This window comes from Dermacentor albipictus, chromosome 7, assembly GCF_038994185.2.
Source record: "Dermacentor albipictus isolate Rhodes 1998 colony chromosome 7, USDA_Dalb.pri_finalv2, whole genome shotgun sequence".
NCBI lineage: Eukaryota > Metazoa > Arthropoda > Arachnida > Ixodida > Ixodidae > Dermacentor > Dermacentor albipictus.
In genome coordinates this window covers 25,136,169-25,159,185 of record NC_091827.1, presented here as the reverse complement: position 1 = coordinate 25,159,185, position 23,017 = coordinate 25,136,169, and the positions used below count along the sequence as shown (strand labels likewise).

Below are 23,017 nucleotides of genomic sequence, written 5' to 3'. Positions count from 1 at the left end.
TCCTATTTATCTATGAAACTGCCGTAAACATCCGGCAGGGGGCCACGTTTAGAGTTGCATGAAGATTGATTACGACGGATGAACCATGATTCTACGAACTTTCTTGGGCCCCATCGGTGTTCCCGTGCTAGTGTGGTTACATTGTTAAAATCGAACATGTGTCCCTTTGGTAAACAGAACCAGGATATAATTATAAGGCACGCCGTAGTGTGGGGAGGGGGGGTGGACTCCGGATTAACGTTGACCACCTGGAGTTCTTTGACGTGCACCCAATGTACGATGCACATACTTTTTTTTTTTCATTTCACCCCCACCATGTTCCCCGACGGATCGTACGCAAAATCGCACCATGTGTGTTGCGCTTAACTCTCATATGGCGCTTGCCACGGGCAATGAATGTGCCGCAGCTCCAAGCTCGAGTCGCAGTACAAGTGCCACCTTCAAAGATTGCCTCTCTGACAGGCAGCTTCGAGAACCAAGTCATTTAAGGACCCCAGAAACTGTTTCATTGATTAAATAGCACGCGCACGTTCTCACAATAGCACCTGCGTGTACACATATCTGGACAGTGTCCATTTCTCCAGTTTGTACCGATGAAAGTATCTTTACCCAAACAAACTGTTCTTTTTTTTTTTAAGTCACGCGCTGGTTTCTCGCGTTCACTTTTCATGCTGGATTGCCTCATCATTCGGTGACATTTGAAATGCACTACACGTTGATTTTTCGTGGACGGTGACGCCGTAGCAGTACGTCCCGCACAAAGCATCAATCTTCTTGAAAACTGATGGCAACTAAACATTTACACGTCTGACACGTAGCGTTGCCTGCATCGGTGCGTGCCGTTATATTACGTACACCAGAGCATTTTAGGGTATCATTTCTTGCTTTACTTTGTAAAGAATGAAAGCCTTTGTTCACGAAGGTGGAAACCATAGAGCTAGCAAGTGAAAACAGGGCCTGCTCATGAGTTCATTGCGATTGCATTAGACTTGACGCTCCCTGCGGCCTTCGTCGCATCCCCCCCTTTTCCCACGTCCCGACTTCATATGCTCGAGAGCTAGCAACTAAAGTGCGAAGGGAAGGCAACCGCAGTCGAGAACGACTGAGATTCAGGTGGTGCGATTAGAAATTTTCAGGAACGGAATCACAATGTCGCTTACGCTGCTCGTAGATACCTATATGCAGAGAGTACTTTATGCACTTAGCAGAATACCGGGTATTGAGTGACCGTGCTGGTGGCGCCATCTTGTGACTCAGTTTAACTCAAGAGGATGCAGAGGTACTATTCTTCAGTGACCAATCACGATTTACCTTAAGTCCCTGCATACACTTTTTTCAGTAAAAGTAGCCCACCATGGGGCCTCAGTTCTACCTAGCTGCTGGTGTATGGTGCGTCGGCAGCCACGTAATCATAAACATATGTTCCTTCTTTTTCTCCTTCGATGAGAACGCCCGTGCATCACAATCACATCCCCAATATGTATGTGGTTGAAGAAAAAAACGTCGCAGTATGTTTGCCACCTTAGTGACAGCCATCTGGGAACTCCAGTAACCCGGTATACCGTGAATGGAGATATGCGTGTGTACAAGGTAAAAAGACCTCCAGAATTTCCCTTTCCGCAGGCGCTGACGTCACGGCCAATGACGGAATCTACAGCGGCTACTTCACCTGGTTCGACGGCGTGGGCCGTTATTCGGTGTCCACTCGCGTCGCGAGCGTAGACCGCACCGTCATCGTCAGCAGACGGATGGCCTCTGGAGGATGGCCGGTCACGACGTTGAATTCAGGTGCGCGCCACCTTGTTCGGTTGGGAAAGCCCCACCGTAGAACGAGTGGCGCTCAACATTGTGTCAGTCTCTGGACAACTGGGTGTTTGCCCGCGGGATGCAAAGATGAGGGAGTGAACGTTCACTTCCACAAACTCCATCCTCACAAGTCGTTTCCGAGGTTGTGGAAGCTGCAGGACTCCTTAGCCAATAGGAAGACCGGATGCCCCCTCGAGATGTGTTCATCCGCGCCGCGTCGTCTGCATGGTGTTAGAATATAACACCATGGTCGTCTGCTCACCGCCTCAGCGATTCGTGGTACAAGACGAGCATGCGTAAAGGTCCCAACATGTGTTCGCGTATCGCTGTTTTATTTTTGCTTCGTATTGCTGTCACGAAGCAAAAATAAAACTCCCTAATGCCTCCAATAATCAGGCAGGCCCAGAACTACATTCAGCTGCGCAAGAATATTAGCCGGGTGAGCCTCGTACATTCGGCAGTGCTGCAAACGACCTGTGAGATGGAGTATGGATGACATTTAGTCCGAGCATTGCGTCCGCTCTACTCTGACTTTGAAAAGTAGGACGGGAACCCAGAGATCAATATTATTATGTTTATTAGTTAAGCGTAAGAGCATGGAAATATAGGCTACGTCATAGCCGGCTATCTCAAAATTGTTTATACTCAAGAAAAAAGAAAAGGGGTGGGGGGAGTTGAAGTAAATATAGAAAACCGATACATACACTCACACAAGCACACCAAGATTGCCTCATCTACGGATACCCGCACCGAAAGCTCAATCCAGCAATCACAGGATGGTCGCTCATTACACAGGAGTGAACGAGTCCACACGTAAGTCTCTTCATATACGCATCAGGACAACAACACCGCAATTTCAGCTCGTTGAAGGAAGGGCAATGTAGAAGCCAAAACAGTAATTATAGGCCGTATATAATAATTAGGGACTCCGGGACGTTCCCAGTACGTGCGAAGTGCGTCGACGTACCCGCCGCACACTTGGAGCGCTAGTTTTCCTGGTACGCTCTCAATGTCGTTTTAGATATCACCTGTTGCGTAGTGCGTATGTGCCTTATAGTACGTACGATGTGGATGGCACGAGACGACGAATACAAAAGCAATGAAAACATCGCCTGCACTTGTACGCAACTCATCAAAGAGCTTTAGTCTGATCGTAAACGTGTCACAATTTTAAAGAATCACACAACACCGGAGTCACAGGCCTCCGCGACAAAGCTTACGCGGCCATCTGGCGTTGATTGACAACCCGACGCTGACTGACAGAATCAAAATCACAACGGCCATGATCTACGTATCTGATAATGTAAGGGCGTTTGCAATTAGTGTACAGATAATTTATTTCTGTTTTTTCCCCATTCTGCGAGGTTGGTTATGCAACACAAGAACGTTAGTAAATCGACGCAGTTCAAGAAAGCCCCACGAGGTGGCGCTGCTGGCGATGCCGCCGCGTCTGCGGTGTCCCATTATTCCGTAAACTGTTTACGGGTGGACTCTACGAATCGGCTACTGTTGACCTTGTCGCACAGCGACAAGCAGATGCCCCGAGTCCTACGTATCATATTTGCAGTTCCCCATGAAGATAGTTATTTTACATGAGTATCGGTCAGTTCAGTTTCGCGTGTTCGATATAAAGAATTCACTTTATCCGAGTTCGTTATATACCTGCTACACTGTGCCTAGAATTGGCTGCCTTGATGAACTGCGGGAGAAGACCTCGCGCAAGTTAAGCCATCCGTTCGAGGACGCGATATCCGCGAGCATTGCCCAGCTGGGAACGCAATGTTGCCACCGGGGACATCGTATAATGGTGCCGCTCAAAAGCATTGGGACCTATAAACACAAGCGATACCAACTAGACATTTGATTCCGGAAAAATTATGTTTCAGAGGAAGCTCCTATCTAAATGCATGAGAACGGCGAAACTCTTTTGCTCAGCCTCTAGCGTGCCTAATTTCGATCAGATTTCTTGCATTAAAGGAAAGCGTTTAATTAGTGTAGGAAGAATATGTCTCATTTATGTCGTCATTTGTTTAGGCAGAAACATTGGGAAATTGCATAATTGAATAAAGAAAACAGTTTAAGAATCTAACTCAGCAACGAACAGTGATATTAGGATTCTGTCACTGCACCTATTGACACATATAAAACGGACAAGATTGATGTAATACTGCATCACTTATATGCCCTCTCAGCCACCCTGGACAAACTGGCCCAATGAGAGAAAACAAGATCCTTGGAAACTGGCCTACGCGAACATCAGCGCGATCCGCTATGAAGGCGCTGCTGCGGTACTTAAAAGACACGGGACTTTCAGATTGTGAATGTACACTGTGTGACGTAGGACAGTACGGTGACACTGCGTAACACTAGGAACACCTTTGCGGTCTGCGTGACAGTGCCCACAGAAACAGTTCGTGTGTACATGCGTGTGTAGGTGTGTAGTTCTTTTTCTTTTATCCTTTTCTCTCTCTCTCACCTATTACATCCCTTTGCCCCTCCCCCTGTACAGGGCAGCCAACCGAAGATAATCTCTGGTTAACCTCCCTGTCTTTCCCTTTGCCTCTCTCTCTCTCTCTCTGTCTCTCTCTCTCTCTTAGCAGAACTTTAGTGGAACCCGCTTACGTAGATTTCGCTAAAGCTTCGTGTAAACTGTGTATTTGTTCACTGCGTTTGGCCGCTTCAGATGCTCCAAACGAGGCATTTGCAGAATGGCAATATCTGTTTTTGATGCATCACGCCACGAATTTGTGTTTCTTTTTGTTTTTTACAATCAAGAACAAAGGAAGCCGAGAGGTCGATTTTTTTGTTAGGCACAACCATATGGGACCGATTGTTACCATTTCTCTGGCTTTCTTTTTTTTTTTTGACAGCGATTTGAGACACTGCATCAAAATTCTGCTTCGAGCAGTCACTATAGATACCAGCCTTCTATTTCAGCTGCACCGAAATTCCTTAGCATTTCTGCGTTTCACATTGTATTCGAATAAGGAAATCGGAGTTAGGCCCAGAGCTAAAGCCTCCTCTTGATACCTTGGACTCCCTCAAGCCATCCTTGAATGGCTTTTCCCTTCGCCTCCCATCACATGCATATGTGATAAACCAATAAAGAATCAATCAATCAATCAATCAATCAATCAATCAATCAATATACAGCGTATGGCACTTGAGCCTGCAGTGCAAATGGACTACTATGACAGCAAAACGCGGTATTACTCTCACTGCGTTGCAGTTTGGAATGAAACACGCTGAGACACAGTGTAGATAACAATGTAGAATGAAATTGACAAACGTGTGGAATGTCCTTTATTTTTTTTTTCTTCTTTCAGTCTCTTCCAAGACCTTCGTCGGACGCTCATCTGCGATCCCGACAGCGGGGCAGGCGACTGGAATTCCATTCAGCCACTTCGTCTACGTTGACCGGAACATCGAAGAGGCCGAACGGAGATTTGTGTTTATCGACGAGGCGCCAGGGTTTGTCCGCTACGCCGAAGCAGGATCCTTCCGCCTCAACGTCGACATCAACCCGTACGACATACCGCCTGGCTCCGTCCAGGACCTGACAGTGGAGAACGCCTTGGTGGAAGAGGACGGTGACCACGCAGTCTTCTTGGCCTGGACTTGCCCAGGATCCCACTTGTACTGGCTTAATGGTGAGCTTTAAAACATGCCCTTGCTACGGCACACATAGCCAGTCGGTGGTCAGGGCGCTATTGAAGCTTCTACATTTGTTTGACGTGCCAGAAAGTGTTCATTTCCAGACATTCCCCACACCCTGCATTCACTACACGGCGGCAGCAGAAGGGTATCGAACCGTAACTGAATCGAAAACCAAAGGCCCGAGAAAGAAAAATACGATATTTTTGCTCGAACCGGAACCGAACCGAACGTCACTTCTTTCTTTTTCCCCGTGTGAAACCGAAATGAATCAATAACGGTTTTCGGTTCAGGCTGGCCACCTTATGTGGAGCTTTTCATAGATGCATTGCCCGCACTTGTGACTCAACTATGCTAGCTCAGTATGACTTGTTTTTGGACTAACTGGCACGTGATACTTAAAGTGAATCAAACGCGCACCATCAGAAGCAGGAAAAAAAAAGAAACATCGGCTTTTTTGTTTTCTTCCTCTGATTCTGTGCGTCCAATTCACGTCGTGCGTGCTAGCCCATTTGTAAATACACACCATCTTCCCCCGATGTTAGATGCAGCAGCACCATTCGTACGGTTCTCAACGTATCGCGCCCGGAGGCAGACACGTTAATATAATGCACTCGTAATCGTTCGAAACAGGTAACCATCAAAAAGGCTTTCCATTAATCGGATACCCATATATATGACCATTGAAATAAAGAAGCACTTCCTTGCTAGGTGGTGGCCTTTGATCGCACGAGTAGGTGCAATAGAAGTATGAAATATTGATCCTCACATATCCTTCCGCAACAGGATATTTAAATTGACGCTTTCTTTGCCTGCTTTCCCGGGTTGTTGCGAACGTTTTGTTTATAATAAACAGGTTACGGCCCGCCTACTTGGTGGTGATGTTAAGGGGGTGAACTGGGAAAGAGAATGGCAACTAGCATAGGGCAAGTTAAGATTGCTCAGACAAAGACGTCTCGCAGAAAGTTTCTAAACGACAGTTCAGGATCCCCTTGTCTGTGCTGTGGCTGCCCTCCTGGCCTATTCCATTGCTGAACATCTTGCGTGTCGGAGGACTGCCTGTATAAAGTGGCTATAATCTTGCGCCGGTGCTGGGTACACTAAAATTTACACCCTTAAAAGCGAAAAAGGGTGTAAGTTTGTCTATAACTCCCACCCTTAGGTCGTTATTTATATAACCGGCACCCTAAGGGTGGGAGGTATATTCAAATTTGCACCTTCTCACTCTTATGGTTACAAATTATTTTACAGTGTAAAGGCTGTACCCTCCAATAACAGGTGAAAAAAAAACGTCGGCTCGCTTCCCAATGTTGCACCTATACAACGGCGATCTGAAGGCGTGTCCGGTCCGCTATATATGACGAGGTGTCTTCCCTTGGTAAAAAAAGAGTACCAGCCCCACAGTGTCAGAGCCGGGTGTGTCATGTTTGCTCTCCTTAAAGAAAACTTTGGGCCGCTCTGCCGTGTTCTTGCCGTTTGTGTTTGCGTGTTCGCGAAAGAAAGTTTAGAGGGCATTACTTCAGCATCTAGTGTGTGTAAAATGCACGTACCGCGTATTGGACGTTATGTATATTGTTAGATACGGGACCGTTTCCTGAGCCTACTTCGAGTTCCCCAGACCACATCGAATCGCACCATAGCTAATTAAGGAGCGCAGAAGCACGGATACCACATTCCTAGAGCATTCCTAGAGCATTCCTAGAACATTCCTTGATTCATCTCTTTCGAGCTTCTTGCCACGGGCCGCAGCGTCCGAGTTGCTGCCGGCCCGTAATGACTTTAGGACTGTTAATTGACTCTCACTGTAAATAATGTAAATAAACCTCCCAAGTTTTCATCCCGCAGTCCTGCTCAACTCTTACAATATACCGGGGACGGGCGTACGCATTGACGTCATCATGAAGGTCGCCGTCTTGTACAGTCGCTATGATGAAAAGCTACGTGTTACCCTCGGCGTGCTTAGCTCTAGCAGCACAGTGCAACCTGTGAACAGGACAACAACGTGGCCTATGTGACGTCACCTGAACACTGACGTGATCGATCGAGGCCGCCACGTCGTTATACACAGCCGGTGTGATGAAACGGTGTACGTGTTATCTCGGCTCGCTTAAGGTCACGTGAATACTCGCTGTAATCCATTGCACCGTTGCATCGTAAACTACCACGTATACGTCTCCCTCAGCCTCTTATCATGATGAGGAGCAGCAGGCTAGATGCGCACTCCTCCGCAGGCCGACCTCTCTTAGTAATAGAGAGTTTTAGTTTAGGGGACGCAAGCGGCTTGCGCACGCAAGAACTAGAAGCGACAGTAATGCGCATGCGCAGTGCCATGGCCCCTAGTTCTTGCGTGCGCAAGCCGCTTGCGTCCCCTAAACTAAAACTCTCTATTAGAGAGTTTTAGTGTAGGGGACGCAAGCGGCTTGCGTACGCAGGAACTAGGGGAGACGGCACTGCGCATGCGCAGAGCCAGACGTAGGGGTCTGCGCATGCGCAGTAGCGTGGCCCCTAGTTCTTGCGTACGCAAGCCGCTTGCGTCCCCTAAACTAAAGCTCTCTATTACCTCGTTCTCCTTTGCGGCGTGCAGTACAATGGAGCGTGAGACAAGCAGCGTCAACGCAACACTTTATTTGTTTGAAACAATCAGAGAGAAAGCGGTTGTCGGAGCCTTCAGTCCGGGAACCTGCCGGCTGTCTGTACCAACTTCTGTTGACGTAGACAGCCAAGGTCACTTTGTTCTGCCAGTGCTGACTGTCGTAATTACATTGACCTGCTACTGCCGTAAGCGTACTACTACTACTGTCGCAAGCCGGCCACTAGACTACGTGGAGAGGTTAGGACGCTTTTGGTTCCAGTGGTCAAAGAGCGCCAGGAGTGTTAAAGTACCCGTCACAGACTGCATATGTAGGTACGTAGATAAAGTTACGTGTGTGTAGGCGTAGCGTTCCAGAGAGAGGTAGGCACTTTCATGCCTGACAAAAAGGGAGGAAAATGAAATACCAAGTACGTGGGTGGCAACCCAAGGCTGCATTGACAAACACACCACTGTCTAACTCGAAGCGAATTTGCGTAGATGCGACAAACGATTCGCACATTACCATGACGTCATTGAATACGCAAACTGCTTTCGAGGTTCGGGACTTTCTGATTCCGGAATCGTGTTTCGCAGTGCGAAGGCATAATTTAAGTAACTGGAACGCCAGACGATGCGTCCAATAAAGCAGTAAGCCCCCTGCTGTCAAAACTGTCTCGCTTCCGTCTCTTCAAACTCAGCAATGTGCAGTGCGGTTTCATGGGTGAAGCTTGTATGCTGAATTATTAGGTTGGTCAGCGGGTACAGTGTACGTTCCTATATCCGGCTCAATAATGACGTTCTCGCCTAGACCTATTGCTGAGGTGGTATAGGAATAAGCGTATAAACGTGCATTAAATACCTTGCTCAGCAGTGTTGTTTACGTGAGGGGAACGTTTTGTTAAATTGAACTAGTCTGGTAGCGATTTATCGTTCACCACAGTGCGAACCACGCTGCAGAAGGCAAAAAAAAATGCAAGTCATTCTTCCTGCAACTACGGAGCAGAGCGCATGTTCACAGCGTCGCTATATAAACAGTAATCCAAACTTCAATAAACAACCAACGGGTTCAGTAACGAAACAACTGCTAACACATTTCGTGAAAGTCTTTCTGAGCATAGCGTGCATAGTCAGCGAATCTTCAGTAATCAATCAACTTTCTGAATAAATAATTTCTGCATATTTCACCAAAATTAAGTACTTAATTTCGGCTTCGAATGTAGCATTTTCTTTTTCTTCATATTCTTGTGTTGGCAGGTCTGTGTGCAGTAGCAGTTATAAACAAAACAATGAACAAGGTCATGGTCCCCTAAATGAATGGAGTGGATGGCTTCAAGGCCTGCGAGGGTAAACGGGGTGGAAATATCACCACGCTCACGTGCTTGTTCACAGCGTGTATTAAGAGGAAGCTAAAGCTCGGGTGCTCCTAAGTGCATGCAAAAGGAGAAATCGTTTTTCTTGGCAACCACTGCACCAAATGTCAAGAGGTTTGTTGCATTTAAAAGAAAAAAAACTTAAAATCTAGTGACAGTTGGCTTCAAAATGTTGAGTTCGGTCGTCAATTTTTTATTAAACATTGGCAAAAATCGAACATTTTCAGAAAACAAAACTATCAAGTTTACAACTGTGTAACTCAGCAATGAAAAGTGCTATCACAATTCTGTGAATAGCATGTAATATTACATCTAAAGCGGACAAAATTTTTATGTTAGACGTGAATCTAAAAAAAAATATATAAGTAATATGAAAATACAGCTTTTGCAGAACCTTTGTGCAAAACGCAACAAATTCACGTAATATGCATATTGATACATCGAATTTGTCCGCTTTGAGTGATCTTATAGATGCTCTTTACAGAACGGCGATATCTGTTTTTGATGGAGAGCTATGAATTTGTAAACTTCGTGCTTCTATGTATTTCAAACTTGAGAATTTTCGAAAACTTTTTAAACAAAATTCATGCCCTAAATCAAGATTCTGCTTCCAACAGTCACTAGAGTTTAATTTTCTCTTTCAAATGCAACAAACTTCAACAAAGTCGGTCCAGGGGTTATCTCAGAAAAACGTTTTTGCGTTTTACATGCATTTGAATAGGCCACGTCGGATTTGGGCCCGAGCTAAAGCTTTCCTCTTAAACAGGTATACAATTGGTCTCGAACTCTCTGTACCAGTTTTCGCACGCGCTTTTTTTTTTATGCTCGCCGCAGCGTCCCACGTGGAGCTGAGGGTCAGCTCGCGCCCGGGCGACCTGGTGGGAGACTTCAGCTCGGCGCTCAGGATCGTCGTCACCGCCGAGGTCGGCGGTTCGATTGACGGCAACGTCCGGGTGGGACCAGTCGGTACGAGGCAGCGGCTGCGAATCCGCCTTCCGGACGCCCTGTTCCTCCACCGCGCGGGTAACCAAACTTCGACGCCGGACTTGTACGCCGCCGTGACCGTGTGGAACGACCGAGGGGTCAGCTCGTCGGTGTCCAACGTCGCTCGAGTCACGTTCCGACGCCCACCGCCGATGGCGCTCCCGTCGCCCAACGAGACGCTGTTGCTGGTCACCGTCCTGCCGTGCCTCGCGGCGGTAGCGATGGTCGCCATGGTTACTCGGCGTAGCTTTGCCAAGTTGATCGACTGCTGCTAGCTAGAGCGACGGAAGCGGCGACACGCGGTTATTATGCCCACCGGTTCGAGTAGTAAAAATTAGCGCGTCCTCCGAGATCGGGAAGCGTGCAGCGAAGCTCGCGTGCGACTACCGATCTCGGAGGCAATGATGGAGTCAGTCTTCTAGGAAATTTACGGCCGTCCTCGGTGTTGCTCAGTGTCGCTTTGTCGAGTTGGCTGGCTACTGCTAGCTAGAGCGACGGAGCGGCTACACGCGGTTATTGTACCCACCGGTTCGAGTAGTAAAAATTAGCGCGTCCTCCGAGATCGGGAAGCGTGCAGGGAAGCTCGCGTGCGACTACTGATCTCGGAGGCAATGGTGGAATCGGTCTTCCAGAAAATTTACGGCCGTCCTCGGTGTTGCTCAGTGTCGCTTTGTCAAGTTGGCCGGCTACTGCTAGCTAGAGCGACGGAGCGGCTACACGCGGTTATACCCTACAAAAATTACTAGAGGGAACTCTGGCGCTGCAGTCGTTGTCCTACCATCGGAATGATGGGAAGTACATGGATTTGTCTGATCTTCGTGCTTGTGGATTCAGACGTTCTTGTGGCTTTGTATATTACGCGTGTTTTCCATTGTAGCATTTCTGTATGCATCAGCTTAATCTTTTCTTTTTCTGCACACGCTGCGCCATCTGGCGGTGCCGCCGCAAAGCCTTCGCGTGGCGCGAAATCCGAGCACCGGAAAAAAAATTAAAAACTTTTTTTTTTGTCATTGAAAAACGACAAATACGCAGAGGCACACACACACACACACACATCCAGTTACCCAAGTTGTCACCAAATAGCTCCACTGGAGAGCGGTGCATACTTAGCGGCACATATACCCAGTGCTTCTAAGTTGGCATCAACAGATTCACCGAACACCGGCAAACCCAGTGCTATATATCCAATGCCACACATACCCGTGTCACACGAACAAATTTAGTGTCACTTGGAGCAAGTGCGCGTCAGCACATTGAGATTCGCTTTTTTTTTTTCTGGCGCGCTGCTACACGAGGAAGAAAAGGCGTCCTTTGGAATTGATGGCACTGAGGGCAACTGGCAAAATGCACAACATATATTTGCTATTTCAGTACCCCATCGTTTGCAAAAAAAAAAAAATATGTGTTATAGTTTGAAGCAGCATTTAGAATAAGCTTATTGCAAACGAAGTGATTCATTGCAACCGCAATAACATTAGTATCGATCGTCCCAGAACAAACGACCTCACAGCATTGAAGGCGACAGAGGCAGAAATGCCGGATTTTGTTGCAAACAGCACAAGAACGGATCGCGAGCACTTGGGGGAGGGGGGGGTGTTACGGCGACGCTTATTTGCCGCTTGGCGGAACACTCCCAGGTTGCGCTCACTTTTCAAGCGCTAAGAAAATGCAGAAAAGTTCGTCAGTTTCCAGCACCTCCAGGATCACGCAATAAGAATAACAACCTTCAGCAGCTTTATGTCCCAGTGCGTCCTCCTCACTCTACTCACACGGTATTTTATCGGTTCAAAGGCTAAACATACACTTTCTCGGCATTCTTACATATAAATATGTGAATGGAAAGCTTTCAATTCGTTTGCTACACATTGATCAGTTTCCTCATGTATTATCAACTCGCTTTGCAGAATTAAATAACTTTCTCTTACCTAAACCCTGGACTAACTATGGCAAGCCTACAGCTAACCTCGCATCAGTATCATTTTGGAATTCCTTGCATGTAGGTATAAAGAAGAAATCCTTGGAAATGTTTAAAAAGGCTTTGCGCTCATAGTTTTTGTCAAACTCATAAACACTTCTTGATGTGCATAGCAAGTGTTCTTGTATTTACGTATATACATTTTATTTCTTGCTTAACTGAACATGTTTTTAACTCAGTTTTCTGTGTTTACCACTGTTTACCGAGATTTTGCTGTCCGATGTATGGTTTTATAGGAGGTCTCAATCTCAGTCTTGCGACTTTGAGATCTCCTTCAGTATTTATACGTCATATACGCACTGTATTACATGTACTTCTATAATAAAAGTCTTGAATTTTGAATCTACAATAACGCGTCGTGTACCAAAGAAACGAGTGACGTGCAGCCCGCTCGGCTGTACGACAAAAAAAAAATTGCCAAATTTTCGCACCGTCACGCTCCACTCGATTTATTCGACAGCTGAACAAGAGCTGCGTTCCTCTTTTACTTGCACACGACGAAAGGCTGCGCGGCATGAGCGCGCCATGAACTCGAATTCCAGCAACTTCAAATTACTCGCAACGGTGCGTATATATATATATATATATATATATATATATATATATATATATATATATATATATATATATATATATATATGTTTGTACCACAACGATGAACGTGTCGCCCTATTGAACGGCGAGAAGCGGTACTATCGAGTCGCCCGACGCATGATCGCTTTGGTCTCGTCGTACCGACCACGTATTCACTGATGCACTACTTCCTTCCACGAAGACGACGACAGCGACACAGGCAGCGTGACACAGACATAAACACTGCGCAGCCATTACACGTAAACAGCCTGAGATCGAGAATACAACTTAGTTTTTGCAGCGAAGCTGTGTGTGACTCCGATCCCGGGATTCCTTCGTCTCCGTCGACAGAACAGTCGACAGAAAACCGTTCCACGAATTCAAGCGATAGGTGCCTATCCATATTGGAATTACGCATGCAAGACAGACCCCAGTATTCGTTTCAATAAGTAAAAACACGAGTGTAAAAACCACGTGATAGATGACAAGGCGCGTTCGAACAGTGCGATGCGCGTAGCGTTCGCCGCAAGCGTTTGCCGGCAAAGATGGCGTTTGCATAAGCTGCAGTTGCCGGGAAGCGGCAACTGTGACGTGCGAAGCTGGGAGTGACGTCACTACACTTTCGTATGTAAAAGGAGAACCTGCCTGGCAATTGATTTCATTTGTGTTCTGACAGCGGTATGGAAATGCCCGCTCATAGTCTGGACTCCCGAAGAGCAGCATGGGCGCGATGAACGGCGACGGGAACAACAACGTCAATATGCCCGACGGCGTCGTGGTCAGGCTAGGCATGACGCAGCGGTTCCTGCCCAAAGCAAGCCACGCACACTTCACCCACCTTTTACACTGTACCTTTTAGTTATGTACAGTGCATTTAATTGACTTGCTGTCAATCATTTCTTGTAGTACATTGTTCAATCGTTCGACGCTGCGTCACATCGGCTTATCGGACGGGGTGATACGACAGCTTCGCTGGTCTACCATCTTCACAGCGTCTATTGGAGCTCTTTCTTTATTATTTACAGTACACAGCGCACTTTCGTCGATTATAACGTTTGAAGTCACGAAAAAGGCGCTTTAAAATTACTACCAATTCTGCTTTAATTGTTAGTTTATTTGTCACTGAAGCTATACTGAGGCAACGAAGGAGTTCGGCGAACGCACTCGCGGACGAGCGCGTTTTGCAGCGAGTGTCACCAAACGTTCCCGTGTGACAGGGGTATAAATATAATTACACTAGAAGCCAGTGATTTCCCAAGGCACATCCACTTGGAACAAATTCGCGAACTACAGTTTCAAGATAAGCGCTGCCAAACGTGTGGTAAGAATGCACCATTGTTCCACTGTTCTATTTTTTACCAAAACGCCTTTTTTATGCATTGAAGCTCAAGAATTACTGGAACACCAATGCGTCTAGCTCGCAAACATTGGGAACGGATATCTCGAAACTGGTGTCGTGCTCAAAATTCGTTCCCAGTGGATAAACGAGAAAAAAGAGAGTTAACCGAGGGGCTCGATTTTTATTAGTCATGAGATTCCAGTGGGTGTCATTTTCAATGTCACCGTCCGTCAGCGGTCGTAAGTCATCATCATCATCATCAGCCTGGTTACGCCCATTGCAGGGCAAAGGCCTCTCCCACACTTCTCCAACAACCCCGGTCATGTACTAATTGTGGCCATGTGGACGACATGGTCGTAAGTCGACGGTGGCAAATTCCAATATGCGCCATAAAATAATTCGTTTGAAAGGTAAACAGCAAAACTTCGCTAATTAGTAAGATATTCAAGATGATTTCTCATGCAAATGATGCCCAGCTCTAGGAGTAATCTAACATTGGAAGAGCTGTCCAACCCAGACGACGCACCGACAGAACCACTGAAATACACTGAAACTCTACAATATTACAGAGATACCAGGAGCCACTTCCCTCCACCACACAATTCCCTTAATCGAGAAGATGCCGTCGCGTGGCGACAGCTGCAAACTAATTCATTTCCCTGCCTCTTTCATCTTCACCTCTTCCACCCCACACAATATCCCTCATACTGTCCCTATTGTGGAGCAAAGCCCACAGTATATCATTGCACCTGGGAGTGCCCACACCCTCCGGGCTACTCCCCTATTCCTTCACCTTCCCCTTCCTCCTGGGAGACTGCGCTGACCAGCTCAGACCCGCAAGAGCAGCGACGGCTGATCCGGCGGGCACGCGGAGTGGCGCGAGCCAATGCGGCCCTGAACTAAGGGTTCCACCCTGCGAGGAAGTCGACCAAATTCATGATAAATAAATGTTCTCTCTCTCTCTCTCTCTCTCTCTCTCTCTCTCAAGTAGAACGGGTTATTTCCTTTTTAATTCTGTTAACGGTAAATAAATTTATGCAGGAATTACCGACGATGATAGCGTAAGCGAACGATAGCCCTGACGAAAATAAGCAAGCATGTGACAGTTCCCTCCCCCCCTCCCACGATCCCACAATTCGCTTGCCAGACACCACGCGCCCTTTCACTCACCTTCCAGCGACGAACGAACGATCGAGCGACATAGCTCTACCCCCTCCCCCCCCCCCCTACCGCCGCCCCTTTCCGCTAACTCAGTTGCCCGAGCGCTTTCCCTCGTCACGTTTCCCCGCCTTCACTCACCGACGCTCACGCTGACGTATATATCACTGATCTACACGAAAACGGCCGCAAGAGCCAAAAAATTAAAGCTATTCGGTATTAAAAAAGGAAGGTCGCAGTATCGCACTTTTTTTATACCGAATTTGATTGGGGAGCCTTCGGTTCCCCTCTATCAAGTTCCCCAGGACACTCCAATAAAGATACTGTCGCCGTATCGCACGAAAGGTGAAGTATCGATTGCGATGGCAAATTAGTGCACAGCTATACGAGGTTAACATAGTAGTTTTATCGGCCGCGTAAGCTTGGAAACATTCGCTTACCCCGGATACGCCGTCAAAACGCTGGCGCGAGCAAGGGCGGCAGCGGCAGCGAGCGAAGTTACCTTCGTGCTGTCTATCGCTTCAATGTAAATTGATGGCGAGAACACAGCACGCACAAAGGTATGAGCCGTCTGCAGATCGCTTTCAAGATACGGCACGCGCGGCTGCGTAAAGTACGCAGTTACTGGCGGAGTCGAAGCCGCCCCCCGCCCCCTCCTCCCTCCCCGCTTTCCTCTCGCATTCCTACCTACTTTCCTCTCGCATTCTTTCCTACCGCATTCAGTAGAGGCACTTTTGTCCCACTCTGAACCATCGAATTCGTGGCTTAGTGTTAATAAAGAAAAAAAAAACTCGTGGCTTAGTGGCAGCGTCTCCGTCTCACACTCCAGAGACCCTGGTGCGATTCCCACCCAGCCCATCTTGCAAGTTGTTTTTTAGTTATGAATCGCCTTCCGGATTTTTTTCGCTCACGGCCAACGCCGCCGACACCGACGCCACCGGTTTTTCTGCGACACGAGCTCCTTAACGCTGTCGCGTTAAAACTCCATGCTCTACGCTTCCTCCCTCGCGCGCGCCACACTGAGCCGCGACCGTCGGCTCCCATCGCGGGCTTTCACTCGCACATACGGCGCGCGGCGACGGTGTTATCGCCCTTGGACTTTAAACGGAACGTCACGGCGAAGCCGACGGCGAAAATGCGCCCGAAGTGTTCATATGACTGCTATCGCAATAAAAAGAGAGTATATATCAAGCACGTATGCTAGCAAGTGCATTTGAAGATACCGAGTAAATGTCGGCTGTACGTTTAAACCCTGGAACCGGTAAGTTCAATCCCTTGATGCAAGGCCTTCGCCTTGTCATATCACACAGCGTTGAAGCTCGAAGCTTGGGGCTACGTCTGTCCTTATTCACGAGTACAAGTCTCCCCATATAAACAGGGAACAGGCCAGTATACGGTATACACACTACCACACGTCGCGCAGATTCAATGTTTCGAAGTCTTAAATTTGCTCACTGATGCTAGATTTTCCCGCCATAAAGCTCGGTCAGTTCTTTTTTTTGCACTTTCTTTTTTTTTCTTTTTTTCGATTCCGGCCAGGCATCTCCGCTCCCGGACAAAAGCTCGATCTCACCGTCTTGATGCATGAGGCAGCACGGGGACATGATATATATTCGCCAGGCATCGGTAAATTCGGGCATGGGACAGCTTCGCGGTCGACGGACAGCGACCCGACTTAAGTTGCTCAACCGACAAGCACGATATCAACCACGCCGAAGTTCATGCTAATTTATCCACCAGCACGCGGTCACTTTCAGGGCCTGCGCCTCCTAAACGTCTTCCCACCAACCGGTCGAACAATTAAGAGCGAGCGATGCAGGCACCGTGTTGGGCGAAAGTATACACGCGCGTCTCAATGTCTTCGTCCCACAAAGGCCGATGATCATCCAAAAAATGGCCGCTATGGATGTCCGAAGCCACCGTCCCGACTACCGATACTCGTCGTGGTTAACAACTTAATTATAGAAACGGCTCGAACTATTCAGACATTACTAACGAGGGGACAAGTGCACATAACTTCAAATAACTAGCAAAAGTGTTATACAAACGCGCGATATCATATACACTCGCGCGATATTATACAGAGCCGCACCTTGCACTACATACTCTACCATGTACTACAAGGAAGCCCGCAGGCGCAGTCGCCACCATTTTTGTAGGGAACATTTGCGAATGCACAGCCGATTTCACGAAGCACCCGGTGCAAAACATACGGCAATTGAACTGCACCAGCACAGTTACAGATCACGCCGATTGGTACCTAATAAACGTGCACAGAACAGCCGAAAACAGCAGACAAGTAGCGTAACGTTCTTATCCGAACCCACGGCCGTAACAGTGAAATGTCGCGCGCGGCCATGCGCCAACCTTTTGCGGCTTCCGTCACAGACAATACCCGACGTAGCAAAAGGTCCAGGGAAGCCACTACAGCTGAAATAACAGATGAAAGTGCCATGCAGACACAGTATTTGCATGCGCTAAGCGATATACATATGCACGAAGCACGTAAAAAGAGTCTTAGAAGATACCGAGAAAATGCAAACTGCATTCAGCAAGTTTGAAGAATCGCTTACCGTTGTCGCCGCGCGATGTTTAGCCCCACCGACTCACCCGGGTGTCGCTGCGTTGAGGCAAGAAGCAGCTTGGGTCCACGTCTCTGCGCCTGTCCTCTGTCACAAGTCCAAGTCTCTCCAAAGAAACACATCGATCACGCCAGTATATATACTTCCAAAGGAAGCGCGGGATATCGGTGAGTAGAAGTACGTTTCTCGGCGCCAGTTTCTTTTCCCGCCAAAACACTCCGCCATTCCTGTTTGCGATTGCGGGCCCCTTCACTCACTAACTCCTCGTCCTAACCGTCTCGATGTCCACCATAGCTCGGAGACGGTTACTGTGGCCGGTCACCGGAAAATTTCGGGCTTGAGACAGCCGCCGAGAGCTTCACGATCGACTGCACAGCGAGCCGACTCGAGTTGATCAACCGACAAACACAGTCTCAACCGCGACGAAGACCAATTATCTCCACAAGCACGCGAGCCCATTTTTCAGTCTTCGCTGTCTAAACGAACGTCTTCCCGGGAACCAGTCGCACAAATTCTAGTGACGCAGACGCGCACAATAGCGCGCGTAAGTATGCTCACGTCTATCAAGTGTCTTCGTCCAGCAGAGACCAACGTGGACCAACCGCAGAAACTGACCCACTGAACTGGCAGTCGGTTGACGCCGGCTTTCGCGGTTCAAACAGTTCTCCCTAGACAGGTTGTCTAGGTACTATACCACAGCTTTGAACCGCGAAGGCTGAGGCGCGGGGACGCTCTGGTTCTGGAATTACCCGAAATCCTCTGCTCGGATTGGCTCGGGTATCAGATTACGACCCGCCGGTGCCTAGACGAAAGGCTTTTGGCGCCGAAAGGTCCCTGGGCTAGCCTGCAGATAGGTCCGTTTCGTCGGCGTCTGCAGCGATTATGCGATCGCCATAACGCGCGAAGCAGCGCGCTTTACCATCGGCGCAAATAAACAGAATTGACGGACAAGATTTTTCTTATATAAAATGTGCCGACTATACCGTGCGCTGCTTTACACGTCGCCTCGATTCGCCCAACCGTCGACGTTGCTGATCCGTGGTCGCCAACTCCTTCCGTCTTTTTTCTTTCACCTTTTCTTTCGGTTTCAGAGGAGAAACCGAGGGTGGCGAGAGAAAAAAAAAAAAACGTGTTGACCAACGGCACGCATTGCATCCTTTTGCGTACGTCGGGGAACTGAAACCTCCCCCCCCCTCCCCCCAATGAATTAGTTTCTTTCTTTTTATGTCGGATAGCGATCGCGTCGAGGAATAAGGTTAATGAAACTGTACACAGCGGATTTTGCACAATGGTAAGCTCTTCGGGATGCGGGCGATGATCTCGCTGCCGGGTGGAAATTGGGGAGAGCGATTTTCTGCGGCTGTTTGGAGCTTTTTATACACGTTGTTCCTGAGCGCGTAAGGGACACCCTTGCTGTTCGCGCCTGCATTTAATTCACGATGATTTCTTTCTCTGCAGGGACGTTTTCACAAGTAGCGATGTCATCTGCAGGTGGAGGAATATATTCCAAGGCATAGCACCAGCAGAAGAATGCATACTACCGTATGCATGGAGAAGCACCTCGAGGTATACGGGAAACAAGATGAATCGGTGCAAGGCAAACTGTTTAGTGTATTATGCGGCTATCATAAGGAGGGAGTATATTTTTATATCGTTCTGAGTTATGTCCGGTTCTAATCAGTGAAATATCTGTCAGTCTGAGCCGGTATACACGTGAAAACGCTCGAGTACCGTCTATTGGGCGCACGTTAAACCCCAGCTGGTTAAAAATTACTCCGGGGTCTCCCCCTATACGACTTGCCTCATAATAAAATTGCGGTTTGGACTCGTAACCCCCCCCCTTCGTATCTCTCTCTCTCTCTCTCTCTCTCTCTCTCTCTCTCTCTCTCTCTCTTTTTTTCTCTCGTTTTCTTATCGGGCCTATAGTGCCACTCTGGTCCAATTGCTCTCCCTTTGAGGCTTTTTTCCCCGTGACTTATAATTCCAGTAAATATGATATGTGGCAGAACCTGCTCGATGTTTCTGTATATCACTGTCTTTCTTTTTTTAAGCTATAATGCAAATTAACGCGGTGCCAGCGTGGTTTCCTAGAAAGTGTCCTAATTTACGCCGTGTAGGAGTTATAGCTTCGAGACAACCGGTTAGTACAGCTCCGTTCAAGCTACGCGGCGCATGAGGCCTATTTAGAACATCTAAAGTTGACATTGCGAGTAATTCAGGACGTCTGCAGAAACATCGTAAGCAATTTGATGACTTGCGCAAGTTGTTAACTCGTGCGTAAAATTTTGGCCACTTCAGATGCTCAAACAGATTCCGGTTTCAGAACGTTGGTATCATGTTTTTTGGGTGTAAAATTACATATTTGTACATGTTGCGCTTCAATACTCTTGAAACTTACTGATTTCTGGCAACTTTTGTAAAAGCTACGAAGGCATGTAAATCAAGCTTCTTCCAAATTCATTCAAATAAGCTCACTGGTTGTTTGATGAGACCATCCCTGTGTTTAGCATACACTCTTAAAACGGTTGCACCCTTTGGGGTGTATATTTGTCCCACAACAATAATCGTCATCTGCCTAGCTTGCGTTTCCTTTCTTGAAAACTCGGCGCTCGCTACTTTCCTGTCGAGAATGCTGCGTCACACTTATAACGCGCGTGCCGTTCGTGACTGGGAAGTACTGGGCTCGCAGCGTTAAAGAAAGGAAACGCGGGCAAGACAGATGACGATTATTGTTGTGGGACAAGATAAGCCCCAAAGGGTGTAAATTTTTTTAAGAGTGTATATTTGAAAATGGAAATTCGAGTTGGCGCCAAGCTGTACAGCCCACAGGTACCCACAGTTCGCTTATGTTAATCCGCAATTTCTCCCCATGCGGTGTCCTTCGTAGAGCCCATTGTGCAGCTACGGGGCATAAAGCTGCATCTGACAGTGCAAGTGTTTATAGTGGCCAGCGAGCAGCACAGACACGCATGCGCTGTGCGCTGTCGCGGTGTAGCAAGCAATGGGTACAGAAAGCAGCTGTGTGTATGTGTGGTGCTCAGCACGAGTCATCTTGCAACAGAGGCAGCGGAATAAACGCGAAGGTGTACAAACGCGGGACAATTTTACAGGGAGGCTGTATATTGCTAGGCGATTCCTCCGTCCGTCTGTCGCCTGTACGCCAAAAACTCCTCCGCCGCAAACCCACGCGCATGGGCGAAAGAAAATAAAAGAGAGGAAGAGAGGCGCGCGATTGGATGCGCCAGTAGTGACGTCGTTGCTCTCCTCCGTCGCAGCCGAGCGCCCGCGCAGCAGCTTCCCTCCGGCTGCGAAATGGGTAGGCCACGCGTCGTACGTACTCCTGAGGAGCAGGCAGCTTTCGATCAGCAACGCCGCGAGCAGAATCAGGAGAGAGCTCGTCTACGCTGTACCGATGCTGCAGCCCGGGCATACCAACAGGTTCGTGCAGCCGAGCGCAAGCAGCAACGGCGTACCAGGATCCGGCAACCTACCAAATCGTCATTTAATGAACTGTCGGTATTAACCCAGTGATAAACACCAGGGCCGCACGTTTCAGCTTCGCTGGTTAACTATCTGTACGGAGTGCTTGAGCGGTGATTTTTTAGAGAAGCTCACGCTGTTGACCGCGATTTAACCCCACAAATCCCAACAATCTTTTTTATTATTATTATTAATACGCTAGATTTGGTAGCTCAGTATTCCGGTTCAAGCGCTGTAGGCTTAGCGCAAAGCCCAAATTAGCATTTTTGATATGTCGGAGGGAGTTTTCAGACGTGGAGAGTTAGGCAAACCAATTAATAATTAATTGTGATACTAATTTTACTCAATTCTCATTTGTATTTTGTTTTGTTTTTTGTGCAAGTGTACTCTCCGTGTCCTGAAATAAATCTGAACACTCCTTCATTTTTGTGCACCTAGAAAATGTACTACGGTTTTCCTTTGGCACAGTAGTACACTGGCTAAGTTTCAACGAGCTAAACTTGCTGCAAGTGGCCAGAATACTTCCACACCTAATCCTTAGAAGGTGGCATGGCAAACAATGCGGACTTTCAGAGTTACAACGCAGCAAATTGGGAAACAAAATGACACGTAGAACACAAAGTGATGCGTTCTGGAAACACTGGTGATTGAGCAAACGCTTTACGTAAGAAAAAAAAAACTGCTGTACATGGGTTCAGATTTTCGTGAGAGCTCTTACCGGACACGTAGGCAACTACATTCACTAAAACGCGGAAAACCGCGACGAAAAACCGTTACGGTGGCAATATTATCTGACCGCGCTCACCATATACAGTAATGACCATACGCCCTGCTTCCGGGACAAGGCACCGCATGACACCACAATTCCGTTGTCTTCACCTGCGCCTGGCTCGGTGAGCGGCGGAGTAGCATCCAGGAAAACATAGCACTGCAGAGATCAGGGGTCTGCTGCTAATCTGGTTAAGTGCCTAAGAACATGGTTTCCAAACTACAAATTTGACCAAGTAGCAAGGTTGTAAATGCTTTTTGCATCCTCGTTATAAAGTATACTTTTGTACAAGCAGCTGCAGGATGCTTCAATGATGAACTGGGTTAAAACCCTGGCTTTCGAAGGAGCGAGACAATTTCGATACCAAGGAATTCAGAGAGGTCCCCCACGAACGAAAGCGTCTGAAGAGGCACCTTTCACGTCATCCCCTTTGAAAGAGGACTGTAAGCCCATCAACCAGCAGCAATTTTCACTGCCACAAGTGCAGGTTGAAAGATATGAGCATGATGAAATTTTATGCCAAAAGGAAGGTCCGTGTGATTGCTGGCGTAGGTATACGCGTGCGGTTCCCCCTGTAGATTCAGCCTGTGAATAGACACCTGCTGACACCAGCGAGTGACTGTTTTCGGTGTATGAAAAATTGTGACATGCAGAGGAATGGGTATTGCTGCTCCCCAACATGTGCCACCAGTAGTACCAAGAAAAGGTATTCACAGACGCGTTTCTCTGGTGATATTGAAAAAAGATAAAGGAAA

At 47.7% G+C, this 23,017-nt stretch overlaps 1 protein-coding gene across 1 annotated transcript in view; it reads left to right on the top strand.

Annotated features, from left to right (window-relative positions):
• The window catches only part of LOC135919269 (calcium-activated chloride channel regulator 1-like), a 40,350-nt gene extending 27,676 nt beyond the window's left edge, over positions 1-12,674 (top strand). Inside the window, exons 13-15 of the mRNA XM_070521314.1 lie at positions 1,624-1,788; positions 5,133-5,456; positions 10,237-12,674. Coding sequence (XP_070377415.1) covers positions 1,624-1,788; positions 5,133-5,456; positions 10,237-10,661 — 914 coding nt within the window. The 3' untranslated portion in view covers positions 10,662-12,674. The remainder of the gene's footprint in view (positions 1-1,623; positions 1,789-5,132; positions 5,457-10,236) is intronic.
• The last annotated feature ends 10,343 nt before the right edge of the window (positions 12,675-23,017 follow it).